Below are 12,456 nucleotides of genomic sequence, written 5' to 3'. Positions count from 1 at the left end.
AATATGTTTAAGAACATAAATAAAACTAGAGAGTTCGCAATAACAATATGTATTAGCTAGGTAGCTTGACTCGAACTGACTTTGTCATACAATATTTCAACATACCCACTTAATTCACTTTATTAAACAACAAAGTAAAAAAGTACCACATAAGTTCTTCTTAAATGTATACACTTGACTGTATATAACATACCTCCCCAAAAAGAATGATTTTACAATAACCAAAGAATATATATACTTCTAAAAATAAACTAAATCTAATCAACCAACAGAATACAAACCAAACTTAAAGCGAATATAAATCAAATAACTAATTCAAGTATAATCCCCAATTTTGATAATTATTTAGTCACTTAAGGTCTCTGGTACGGTGACTTAGAACGCATACTACATTTATTTTTGATTTTGCCTGTCCTTTCCGAGGTAGAAGGAATCCCTAACATTTCAGCCCATTGAGAAGAATCTGGTATGGTAATTATTGCCTCAGATCCTTGACTACTTCCTTCTTTTCCCTCATTTAAGTCCTCATTCATGTTCTCATCAGTTTCTTCAGTTCCTTGGTTGGGCATTGGAGTTCCATTATTTTCCTCTTTTTCTTCTGTCTGAGTTGTTGCCGCTGTTTTTTTAATTAATTGATCAATATGTCGATTAACAATCACACCATCATTGGTTTCAATCTTGTAGCTCGATGGACCTATTTTTTCGTTTATGATACCTGGTAGCCATCTTGGCCCCATATTGCTATAATTTCTGTACATTATCTGTTGACTTACATTAGTCTGTCGTGGCTTCTTTTGGTTATTGTTGCTTATCTGTTTCTCTGTCTTCTTATTTTGCAGGTTATCTGGATGCAGAGTATCTAAAAGTGTTCGTAGACGCCTCTTCATTAACAATTCGGCAGGGCTTTTGTTAGTTGTTGTGCATGGCGTACTTCTAAGCGCCAACAATAAATTAGGAATTCTAACCTCCCATGATAAGGAGTCCATTTTCTTTAGCTTATCTTTTATTGTCTGTACCATCCGCTCCGCTAACCCATTAGTAGCGGGGTGGTAGGGTGCAGTAGTCACATGCCGAATATTATTAGCCTTCAAGAACTTCTGCATTTCGCTCGATACAAAAGAAGTGCCGTTATCAGACACCAACATTTCACACAACCCGTGTGTTGCAAAAGCTGATCTCAAAAGTCTTATCACTGTAGCTGACGTTGTGTTGTTAACCATATATAGTTCAGGCCATCTTGAGTGTGCGTCAACAATTATTAAAAAATACTTGCTATGAAACGGTCCAGCAAAATCAATGTGGAGTCTTGACCATGGTCTTGCTGGTGTAATCCATTCATGACTCGTCTTTGGCGGCATATGTCGGTTTTCTAAGCACTTTGTGCAACTGCCGATTAACGATTCGACATCTTCATTGAGCCCTGGCCACCACACATAGCTTCGCGCTACTGCTTTAGTTTGTACTATTCCTGTATGTGATTTGTGTAAAACTTGTAATACCTGTTGTCTAAAGGATCTTGGCACTACTACCCTGCAACCAAGGAGTATACAGTCATTTTGCAACGACAACTCTAACCGGTGTAACCAAAACGGTCGTAATTCTCTATCTTTTACTTTTGCAGGCCACCCGCGCTGAATATAGTGTACCACTTGACACAAGGTTTTGTCTTGTCTTGTCGCTGAAGCTATGTGTTCTGCATCATAGGGAAAGTCTTCAGGTGTTTCAGCCATTAGCAAAATGTCGCATAATTGCTGTTCAGGCTGTTCTGGAACCGGTTGTGGCCATCTACTTAGGTTATCCGCACTACCAATCTTTGGTCCAGGTTTGTATGTTATTTCATAGTTATGTGAAGTAAGTGCAATAGCAATTCTAGTCAACCGAGGTGAGAGCATGTTGGGCATAGGTTTTTTGGGGTCAAAAATCCCGAGCAGTGGCTTGTGATCCGTGATTATACGAAAACGTCTCGCCATCAGGTAGTTATGAAATTTGGTAATCCCAAACATAATCGACGCGGCCTCTTTATCAAGTTGAGAGTAACGCCTTTCATGCGAATGTAACGTTCTAGATGCCATTGCAACTGGGCGATCTGTACCATCTTCCATCTCATGAGACAATACAGCTCCCACTCCGTACTCAGAACTATCACACGTGAGTATTACGGGCTTGTTTACGTCGTAATGTATCAAAGTCACGTCAAATGTAAGTAACCTTTTCGCTGTCTCAAATGCATTTTGTTCTACCTTCGTCCATTTCCAATCCTGTTCAGTATCCAATAATCGATGTAAAGGCTCAAGTATAGTCGCTTTGTTTTGTATGAATCGCTCATAGAAGTTATAAAGCCCAAGAAATGCTTGTAACTCTTTTTTGTTTTTAGGGGCTGGAGTGTTTACTATTGATTCCACCTTACTCGGTGCCGGATGTATGCCTTCCGAATCAATAACAAATCCTAAAAATTCCACCCTCTCTTTAGCGAACTTGCATTTATTTTTGTTTAAACGAAGTCCAGCTTTTTCGATTCTTTCAAGTACGACGTCTAGCCTCTCGTGCATTTCTAACATTGTACGCCCACAGATGATAATATCGTCGATCAAAACTGCAACTCCTGGTATACCAGCTAGTAACGACGTCATTAATCGTTGGAAAATTCCTGGGCATGCCTTTACACCAAATGCCAGTCTGTGCACAGTGTACAGACCCTTACATGTATTTAAAGTGAGCAGCTTTGATGTATTGTCGTCTACAATGACTTGTGTATAAGCTCGATCTAAGTCAAGAGTTGTAAAGAATTTTCCACCGGCCACCGTTGCAAAAACTTCATTAGCCGTTGGCATTGGATACGTATCGGACTCAGTTGCCTCATTGACTGTACTGCGGTAGTCTCCGCACAATCTTATTTCCCCAGACTTTTTTACTATAGGGACCACCGGGGTAGCCCATTCCGAAAACGAAACTGCTCGCAATACTCCTTCTCGCTCTAGCCGGTCTATTTCCTTCTCCACTCGTTCTCGAAGCGCATATGGCACTGGGCGAGCCTTAAGAAATCTTGGGTTTGCGCCTGATTTAACATGAATAGCTACTGGATTACCTTTGTAAGTACCAAGGCCATCCCTGAACACTTCTCCGTGATTGGCTATTACTTTTTCCATCTGTACAAGATCACCATTAGCAACAAAATTTATATTCATAGTTATTTTGAGTGGTGATAACCAATCTCGGCCAAGCAAGTTTGGCCCGGTGCCTTTAGCCACTATGACGTTCAGAACTTGAACGATATCCTTAAAACGGACCGATACAGTAGCCTGTCCTAGAAGTTTGACTGGAGTCTCGTTCCACGTACGCAGAGACAACTGCACCGGTTGTAGAGAGTCGCGCGGGAGGCGTTTGTCGAGCACGTTCCATGTGCGCTCGTTGACAAGAGAGAAACTGGCACCTGTATCTACTTGCATACGAACGCGCACGTCTGCTATTATAACCTCCACTTCGTAGGGAGGGACCCGTGCTGTACTCCGTATGCTATATATACCGTTTAAATGATCATCTTCCTCTGTTAAGTTGATGTCTCTCTTGTTATTCGTCTTATTTTTCTTTATACAAATTTTTTCAATGTGACCGCGTTTCTTGCAATATCGGCAAATCGCGTTTAAAAATCGGCACTCCCCGGGATGCCGGCTTCCACATCGATAGCACATGCGCGACGGCGTTGGTTGCACCGCGTTAACGTCCATCGGCTCGCCAGCTTCTGGAGCGGGCGTAGCTGCGTCGGCGGTCGCGCCGCTGCTGTTGCTGGCGGTGGCGTGAATCATGCGCACGTCGCGCCCCGCGCTCTCGGATGCCAACATAGCATCCACCACGTCTTGATATCTTAAGTTGTCCTTTTTCAAAAGTTCGTATTGTAATCTACTATCACTCATCCCGCACACGAGTTTGTCGCGCAACATTCTTTCTAAATCGGTAAAGTTACATTTCGAACTAAGTTTTCTCACATCAGCTATAAAGTCCGATACAGACTCACTACGTTTTTGATCGCGTTTGTAAAACTTAAACGACATCGATATTTCGTTAGGCTTCGGGCTATAGTGTTTACCGAGAAGAGTTTCTATTTCCGCAAAAGTCACTTCAGTAGCCTTTCTCGGCGTAATTAAAGCAAGTAAAGTGTCGTACACCCGCGAACCACAAACTGTAAAAAAGTTAGCGCGTTTAACATTATCTACAATGACGCCATTCGCCTCGAAACAAAACTTCAATCGATCTATATAACTGTCCCAATTTGACGATTCCGGGTTGTATTCTTCAAATCTTATTGCTTTTTTATCCATTTTGTATAATTTTCTCCACACGTCGCCACTAATATGTTTAAGAACATAAATAAAACTAGAGAGTTCGCAATAACAATATGTATTAGCTAGGTAGCTTGACTCGAACTGACTTTGTCATACAATATTTCAACATACCCACTTAATTCACTTTATTAAACAACAAAGTAAAAAAGTACCACATAAGTTCTTCTTAAATGTATACACTTGACTGTATATAACATTTTTCAAGCCTACTCTAACAATATTTGGTTTGGCGCTTCTTTTAAGAGTTACCTTGATGCAAATGTGGCGCCATCCTAATTTAATACATTTTGACGACACTTTTTCATATACACAGATGATCCTCCTTACCTCTACCCTCCATAAGTAAAACTTAACAAACTTAACAACTTTCTACCTTATTGTGCTGTTGTATTTGTATCTCTGTAAATTTTCTCTGTGGTGTACAGTAAAAGTGTATTAATTCATTCATTCATTCATCCATTCATTCAAAAGTATTCATTCAAGTAATAGAGCTTTTTGTGATAGAGATTGTCTGGGGATCTAAAACCATGCTTATTGCTGTTGTTCTGTTCGGAGTAATTAGAGGCATATTAAGCTTGCGCAGCAATGATAATCCAATGGGTAGGAGTTCAACTTGACTTATGAGGGGCCGTATTTGAATTCCAGCACGCACCTCTAAGTTATGTGCTTTTTAAGTAATTAAAACATTACTTGCTTCAACAGTGAAGGAAATCTTCGTCAGGAAACCTGCACTCCTGAGAGTTCTCGATAATGTTCTCAGAGTTTTTAGTCCACCAATCCTTACTGGGCGGCCTCTCTCGTTGTGGAAGGAGACCCGTGCCTTGTAGTGACAATATGACGAAGGTAAAACTTAAACCTGAGGTTGAAGGGTGCAGTGTGGCACATTGTAGCTTGCTCTGTTTGTGTTGGTTATGGTTTTCAGCTGTCTAAGTCTGGTCTGTGAATTATTACTATAAAAAAATTAGATTCAGATAAATAAAAAGAACTTACCTGACTTGCAGGGAATCATACTCTACAATATATTTTTGGCACTTCCTGCATAGCAACTCAGTATGTACAGCATCCTTGTTGATATTTTTATCAATTACCTCACCGATCACTGCAATTGTACTCTTGCCCGATTTAAATGGTATCTGCAAGGAAAAGTAAACACAATTTAATCTGTTAGAAGCAATAAAAAAAATAATTTCAATCATCAAAAAAGCTTCAGCAAAACTGCTTTAGCTAGATCCTCTCTCTCTTTAGTCGGTCCCTCATGACCGAGGATCTTGATCACTGCTATGGCGAGTAATCTTGTCATATATGATCTCTCTCCATCGGGTCTTGTCTTTGGCCATTTGTATTTCACACCAACATTCCGGGTATAGTGGCGCCGGGCATTAGCCGGATCGCATGACAAAACTTAAACTTTACTCTCTATTGTTGTATCCATTGGGGATTTAGCTAGATCCATTATTTATTAATTCCAAGTAAGATGGTAATAAAAAAAAGTCACAAACTAAGCAGTAGTTTGTTGCAGGCTTTTGAGGTGATAGATTGTTATTTATTAATTTAAGGCACCTGCTATACATCTACCTGAATTAAGTTTTGATTTTGTTTATTTTTAAAATATTCTGTTTATTGCTTTATGGGCTTTCCCACCGACAAAACCGGACACTATGTGTAATTCAATTTTTTTTTATTCCACTACAAGGTAGTCCTTGACTGAAATATACTAGGTGGGTAAAAGGTTCGAAAGGGGCCTCCATACAAAATACAGACCATTTTAGTGGTTCAATGCAACTTTTATACACTTACTTCCCCAAACACGCTCACAGCATTCCGTAAAGAAACTTTGTTGCAGATAAAGCATCCATTCATCCTAGAATAAAAATACATAATGAATATCTCAATCATTTTCATCATCATAATCATCATAAACCTGTTAAGCCCACAGAGGGCACTGGTTTTCCTTCAGAATAAGGGTTTAGGTTGTAGTGCACAACACTGGCCAAGTGTGGATTGGTAGAGTTAATAAATAAATAAAATAAATATACTACGACAATACACACATCGCCATCTAGCCCCAAAGTAAGAGTAACTTGTGTTATGGGTCTGGGGACGTCTTCTTCTTCTGCTTGCGGCTCAGGTTCGTCTGGTCCCTGGTGTCACGTTGACCGGCTACGATCTATTGTGACGCCGCTGTCTAGATCTCCCAGCAAGCTTTGGTCGCCTTCAGGAAAAGCAGCACTTTCCTTGCTGGAAGAAGTTTAGCATCCTCTGGTTGCATTATGTGCTTCCCCAAAAGAGTGCTGCGTTTATGCATCAGCGCGGGGCAGGAACAGATCAAATGCAGCGGCGTCTCCGCAGCCTCCTTACAGTCTACATAGATCTGTGTCCTGCAGCTTTAGGTTGAAAATATGTCTGTTAAGACCACAGTGCCCCGTAAGCGCTCGCACTAGGATGCAAAGGTTTTTTCTGTTGAGTGCTTATGCCTCAGATGAGGCCCTTTTGTTGAATGGTCTTAATGGTTAATTCCTTGGAGTTGTCTCCAGCGAATGAGTGTGTGGTAATTGCAATAGGTTTGTGGGTGACTTTTGGGTATTCCGCAGACCGGCTCATGGCCAATTTGCTTCTCCAAATCACCTGTTTTTGCAAGTTCATCAGCCATTTTGTTACCCTTTATGGCCAGGTATGGGTACTAAGATAACTGATTAATATTTTTATAAATAATATTCATATAAACACCTCCACCACTTGGACTCAGAAAGCAGGGTCACTGCCCACTGCGCCAGTCGGCCGTCAAAGAGTTCACGCACATGTAAAACATTGTGGTGAAGAGAGAAGAAAAACAGCATGTTTCCGCAAAGAATATGTATCACCTCCTTTTTTATTGATGATGGGGAAGTTTTCTTCTGAAGTATTTATACATTAAGCATATTCCTTGTAACAACTGCTTTTTCACCTTGCATGTAAATTTGTAAATAGGTACCCCATGTGGAATGAGTGATTTAGCTTAGTAAAACTTGAAAACAGTAGTTGAAATTTGAGATGTATTTTAAAGGTAAAAAAATATTCGGAAATTTTGATTTGGTGAATAATGGTTCTCGACGACAGGTTCCGAATTCAAAATTATGTAACTCGATGAAAGTTTTTTGCTATATATTTCAAATAACTTGTAAGTGTTCTTATCATTTTAAAACCTTATTGACATTGTTATCAGTTGCCTCTAATTTTAAATCTATTGCCACCATTATAATATAAAAGAATACTAAATTTAAAGCTTTTTGTGTCCTATTATTTCTAAGGTCAGCCATTTTGATCAACATAATATGAAACTAAATCGAAAATAAAGAAAAACTACATAAAAAACACAGCAACTTTAGATAATGTACCTGATTTGAGGGTCAAGTTTTCATTCGAATTTATAATTTTCTGAAGGTTTTCAGAAATTTTACAAATAAGTTGTCAGCAATGATTTCTTTACACAAGCAGCCACCATTACGTTTCTAATAGTTACGTACGTCACCACCGCACTGAATGTAGATAACACAACTAACTGGCATTAAACGCCAATGTTTGTATCCTCTTTGGTGTCAGCATTTTGTCTATGGTGCTGTAACATTTTCCATTTTCTATTCTCTATTCTTTCCCCTAGGGAAAAGGCATAGGTATATCACCGTACAGCAATGTCCGTGTATATTTTTGTAACAATAAAGTTATCGCCGTCAAATACGAATGGATTGAATGTTTACCGGCTAGTTGGCCTCACTTAATTTACTTAGTTTTTTGGATAAAGGACTTGACCCCTTAAGGGGCAACAATAACAATCAAAAGCAGGACGAAATAAATTTAAATACCTGACATAAAAACTGACTTGGGAAGCGTTTAATTAAAAGAAATGTATTCGATTTGTTTCGTAGCTAGCACGTATGTGCGATATGCAGGGCTCGTACAACCTTTAGACAGCCAGCTCTGTGCCAGCGAGGACGTGTTTCCTAATTTGTAACGTTATCCACACACGAGTCTTATCAATGGTAACGGGGGCGTCTGAAGTGCTTTGAGTCCCACCTGGGACGCCTTTAGGTTGACCTTACCCCAATGTCGACGACATTACAACTTTTAGCGAGCTTCACACTTGCCAGCATCCGATTACCATAAAAAGATCAAAAACTTCCAACTTGTGTATCTATCTCTTCTTTGGCATCACCATTATGAATAGGTAATCATGTCATATTCGATTGCCATGACTAGTGTTCAATATTTGAACATTTTACACGCTAACCACAAACCACAAATATAGCTTCCATGTGACAGCTTAAAAATAGCTCTAAAATGTTGAATATTAAATCAAGGTTAAATTTTCCTTTTACCTGTTGTTGTCTTGATTTGGCTGGTGGACAAGTAAAATTTTGTATTCCACTTATATGCCCTTGTCAGTGGATTAAAAAATATTATGCAGAAATATTGAACTAAAATTTTTATTAACTTATGACCAAGGATCGGTCAATATTCCAGGTGGAAGGAATAAATGAAAAATGTAAAACCTTGGATTAGTATATTTTTTATTTTCATTTTAAGTAGGTACACTATAGAAAAATAATGCTTATATATAGATAAAAGAATTACCAAGACAACAACCTTTCCAACCGTTGCTAAGCGGTGGTCAGTGGTCAATGACAACCAGCGCTAGCAAATAATGAGTCTTTTATGAACACGACGAGATGGTAACTTGTTGGAAAATTTAGGAAATCGGGCAGCTGATCTCTTATTTTAACACTGAACTGCCTGCCCTTTGACAGCTTAAATTTTGTCCCCATCAAAATCCCCGCAGATTAATGAGGATACTATAGTCGTAAAAATGTAATAGGCCCGTTTTGACATTTGTCATCGCGACGTAACTAGTTATGGAACCATAAGACTCTGTACTCGATACTCACGATAAATCAATTCAAGTTTGTATGAGTACTTGATAGATATTATTATGTATTGTAAAGTGTTCGTTCGTTCAAAGTATTCCTTTAACTTCACAACCAATACGCGTGACTGGCTGTTGATTATACGTCCACTTTTCAACATGTTGAAACAGAGTTAGTACTATATAACAACAAACACAAAAATCAAGTCAAATCACTATGTTTAAATTAATGTCCAAAATAGAAGAGCCATAGTAAACGTAATAGTAAACAATATATATCAAACTTAAACGAGCGCACAGTCAACTTTACAAGATGAGGAACGAAAAACTGCGCAGTGCGCGCGGGGACGCTTCAGTCATGTGCCGCTTGGTCAGATACATCATCTCAGACTCATTATTTAGAACCCATTTTGAGAACCAAGCTCATTCTTTGCAGTAAAGATAACTACACAATATTTAATTTCGATATTCAGTAAAAAAATGGTTACAGCTCTAGTATAAAAAAAAAAAGACTGAGAACGTAACTGTTTTCGGAACGTTTCGCAACAATTATAAATTGCATGCTACTATGAAGTAAGCGCAAAAAGAATACTCGCGATATATTCTTTCATATTATTTAACGTTCCAAAAAAATTTACGTATTTTTTAAAACACTGTATGTAATTGATTTTTATTTTTTTGTTTCTTTCAGTTTCGTTCCAAGTTACATTCTATGGTCTTGCACAAATGTTAAAACGGGCCTATTACATTTTTCCGACTATAGTTACGTATTTTATCCCATTTAAAGTGCGAAATATTACATACCATTGTCTCTGTAACTATTATTATATAATATAAAACACAAACTGTCAGTACTCAGCAGCAAGCATATTCTACTTAGCGGCAGCGCCCGCTTGTGCGGGACACACTTCGCCGAAGCAGGTTTCTCCGTAGTCCGGGCATGGCCTATCGGACACCTTCAGCGGTTCAGCTTTCGCACAGAACTGGATCGTACTGGGGAAATTAGTATTTAACGATTGAGAGGCTTTAAATATATTAAGAGTTAAGCTACAACGTTACTAATTCTGTTGTACATATCTCTTAAACTAAACGAAATTGCCATGTCTAAAAATAGTCTTCTTCCATAGCACGCATTTCCTCTATGGAGAAAGGATAAAATTTTTAACGTATCCCATAGTTTTATTCATTTTACAAGCATGTGCACACGGATTGTATTATTAACTTAATTTGATAATAAAACGCTAGTAACTAAATCTTGGCTCAATCAAAAGACCAAAGAATTATGGAGGGTAGAGGTAAGGAGAGTCATCTGTGTATTTGAAAAAGTGTCGTCAAAATGTATTAAATTAGGATGGCGCCACATTTGCATCAGGGTAACCGTTAAATGAAGCGCCAAATATAAATATTGTTAGAGTAGGCTTGAAAAATAAACAAGGAAGTATGGAGATACAAGGAAGTAAGGTTATATTTACCACAATATTTTTTACAACGTAAGTTGTTGAAATTCTCAATAATTAACTACTTTAGTCGATAATGACATTAAATTTTTTAACTCGGCATACTTCAATTCATCTACGATTGCTACATTCATACCATACCCTCTGCATCCACCAGCGCCATTGTGGAGGATTTTTGAACTGTTATTTAGCGCAACAACTGGACACTTTTTCAACTTTTCTCCCATATAAGATGACTCTCCTTACCTCTACCCTCCATACAAAGAATGTTACACAATACAGACTCATAATAATCATAGAGTCCATTCATACCATAGATATATGACACGGATTACATGATTATCTAACTAATATAGGTAGGTATCGTAGTCAGAGAAGTAAAATTGACTTCTCTGTATGGAGGGTAGAGGTAAGGAGGATCATCTGTGTATATGAAAAAGTGTCGTCAAAATGTATTAAATTAGGATGGCGCCACATTTGCATCAAGGTAACTCCTAAAAGAAGCGCCAAATATAAATATTGTTAGAGTAGGCTTGAAAAATAAACAAGGAAGTAAGGTTATATTTACCACAATATTTTGTACAACGTAAGTTGTTGAAATTCTCAATAATTAACTACTTTAGTCGATAATGACATTAAATTTTTTAACTCGGCATACTTCAATTCATCTACGATTGCTACATTCATACCATACCCTGTGCATCCACCAGCGCCATTGTGGAGGATTTTTGAACTGTTATTTAGCGAATACAACTGGACACTTTTTCAACTTTTCTCCCGTATAAGATGACTCTCCTTACCTCTACCCTCCATACTTCTCTGTCTACGGTAGGTATAATGTTTAACGGTTGTAAACTTCTCCTGTTACTACGCTTTGACACGTGGAAAGTAATTTTATCCATTGCCAGTGCAATTAAGGAGACGATGAAAAATCTTTATATAGGCGGGAGACTGCCTATGCTAGCCACGAAGGAACGATAATAACAAGGATGGCATGCGTTCTAGTCGAAATATCGTTTATCATAAAACCATTTGAAAGAGGGCAGATGATTCGGAATGCTATATTTCTGGCATTCTAAATTCCTTTAAACCAGTTTAATATAATACGTGTAAATGAAAACCGAAACATCTCCAAGATTTATTTGAGAAACCTAATAGTTTTTGAGTAAACCACTGCCATAGTTATTACTGAATGAAATCAGATACAGCCCTAACACCACATGCAAAATACTATGCACGTGTCGGTCTCTTAAAGAACACTAATGAATGTTTGAATTAGTTTGTATATAAAAAAAAAATTATATTGTCATTCAACAGTAAATAAATGAATAAATAAATGTAAAACGACAATACACACATCGCCATCTAGCCCCAAAGTAAGAGTAGCTTGTGTTATGGGTACTAAGATGCCTGATGAATATTTTTTATTTCACTATTCTTATTTCGTAATTCCGTTACACGTTGTATATATAATATTATATATACAAATTCCGTTACACGTTGTATATATAATATTATATATACAACGTGTAACGGTATACCATAAATAAATAATATTTTTGACACTAGTATGGAGGGGGTCAAATCTGTGAAAAGCTATTTTTTACTAGCCTTTGTCCAGCTTCGGGATAAAGATGAATAGATTACCCATATTCAGCCTTTTGCATCCACTTTTCATCAATCTTGTTAAGCTGGTCCCACTTTCCTTTCGGCAAACCGCAGATCAAATCGCACTTCACCGTTCGTGCAGCTATAATCGGCG

General features: G+C 38.0%; 1 protein-coding gene across 2 annotated transcripts in view; it reads right to left on the bottom strand.

Annotated features, from left to right (window-relative positions):
• The window catches only part of LOC120634834 (zinc finger protein 354B-like), a 40,628-nt gene extending 32,799 nt beyond the window's left edge, over window positions 1–7,829 (bottom strand). Inside the window, exons 1-3 of one of the 2 annotated variants that reach the window (XM_039905661.1) lie at window positions 7,715–7,829; window positions 6,138–6,201; window positions 5,331–5,473 (exon numbers count right to left, since the gene is read on the bottom strand). In XM_039905661.1, coding sequence (XP_039761595.1) covers window positions 5,331–5,473; window positions 6,138–6,200 — 206 coding nt within the window. In that variant the 5' untranslated portion in view covers window position 6,201; window positions 7,715–7,829. Of the gene's footprint in view, window positions 1–5,330; window positions 5,474–6,137; window positions 6,202–7,201; window positions 7,380–7,714 lie in introns of those variants that run through there. The other variant, XM_039905662.1, reaches the window with a different exon arrangement.
• Between the last annotated feature and the right edge of the window lie 4,627 nt (window positions 7,830–12,456).

This window comes from Pararge aegeria, chromosome 25, assembly GCF_905163445.1.
Source record: "Pararge aegeria chromosome 25, ilParAegt1.1, whole genome shotgun sequence".
Taxonomy (NCBI): domain Eukaryota; kingdom Metazoa; phylum Arthropoda; class Insecta; order Lepidoptera; family Nymphalidae; genus Pararge; species Pararge aegeria.
This window is presented reverse-complemented; position numbering and strand designations above follow the sequence as displayed.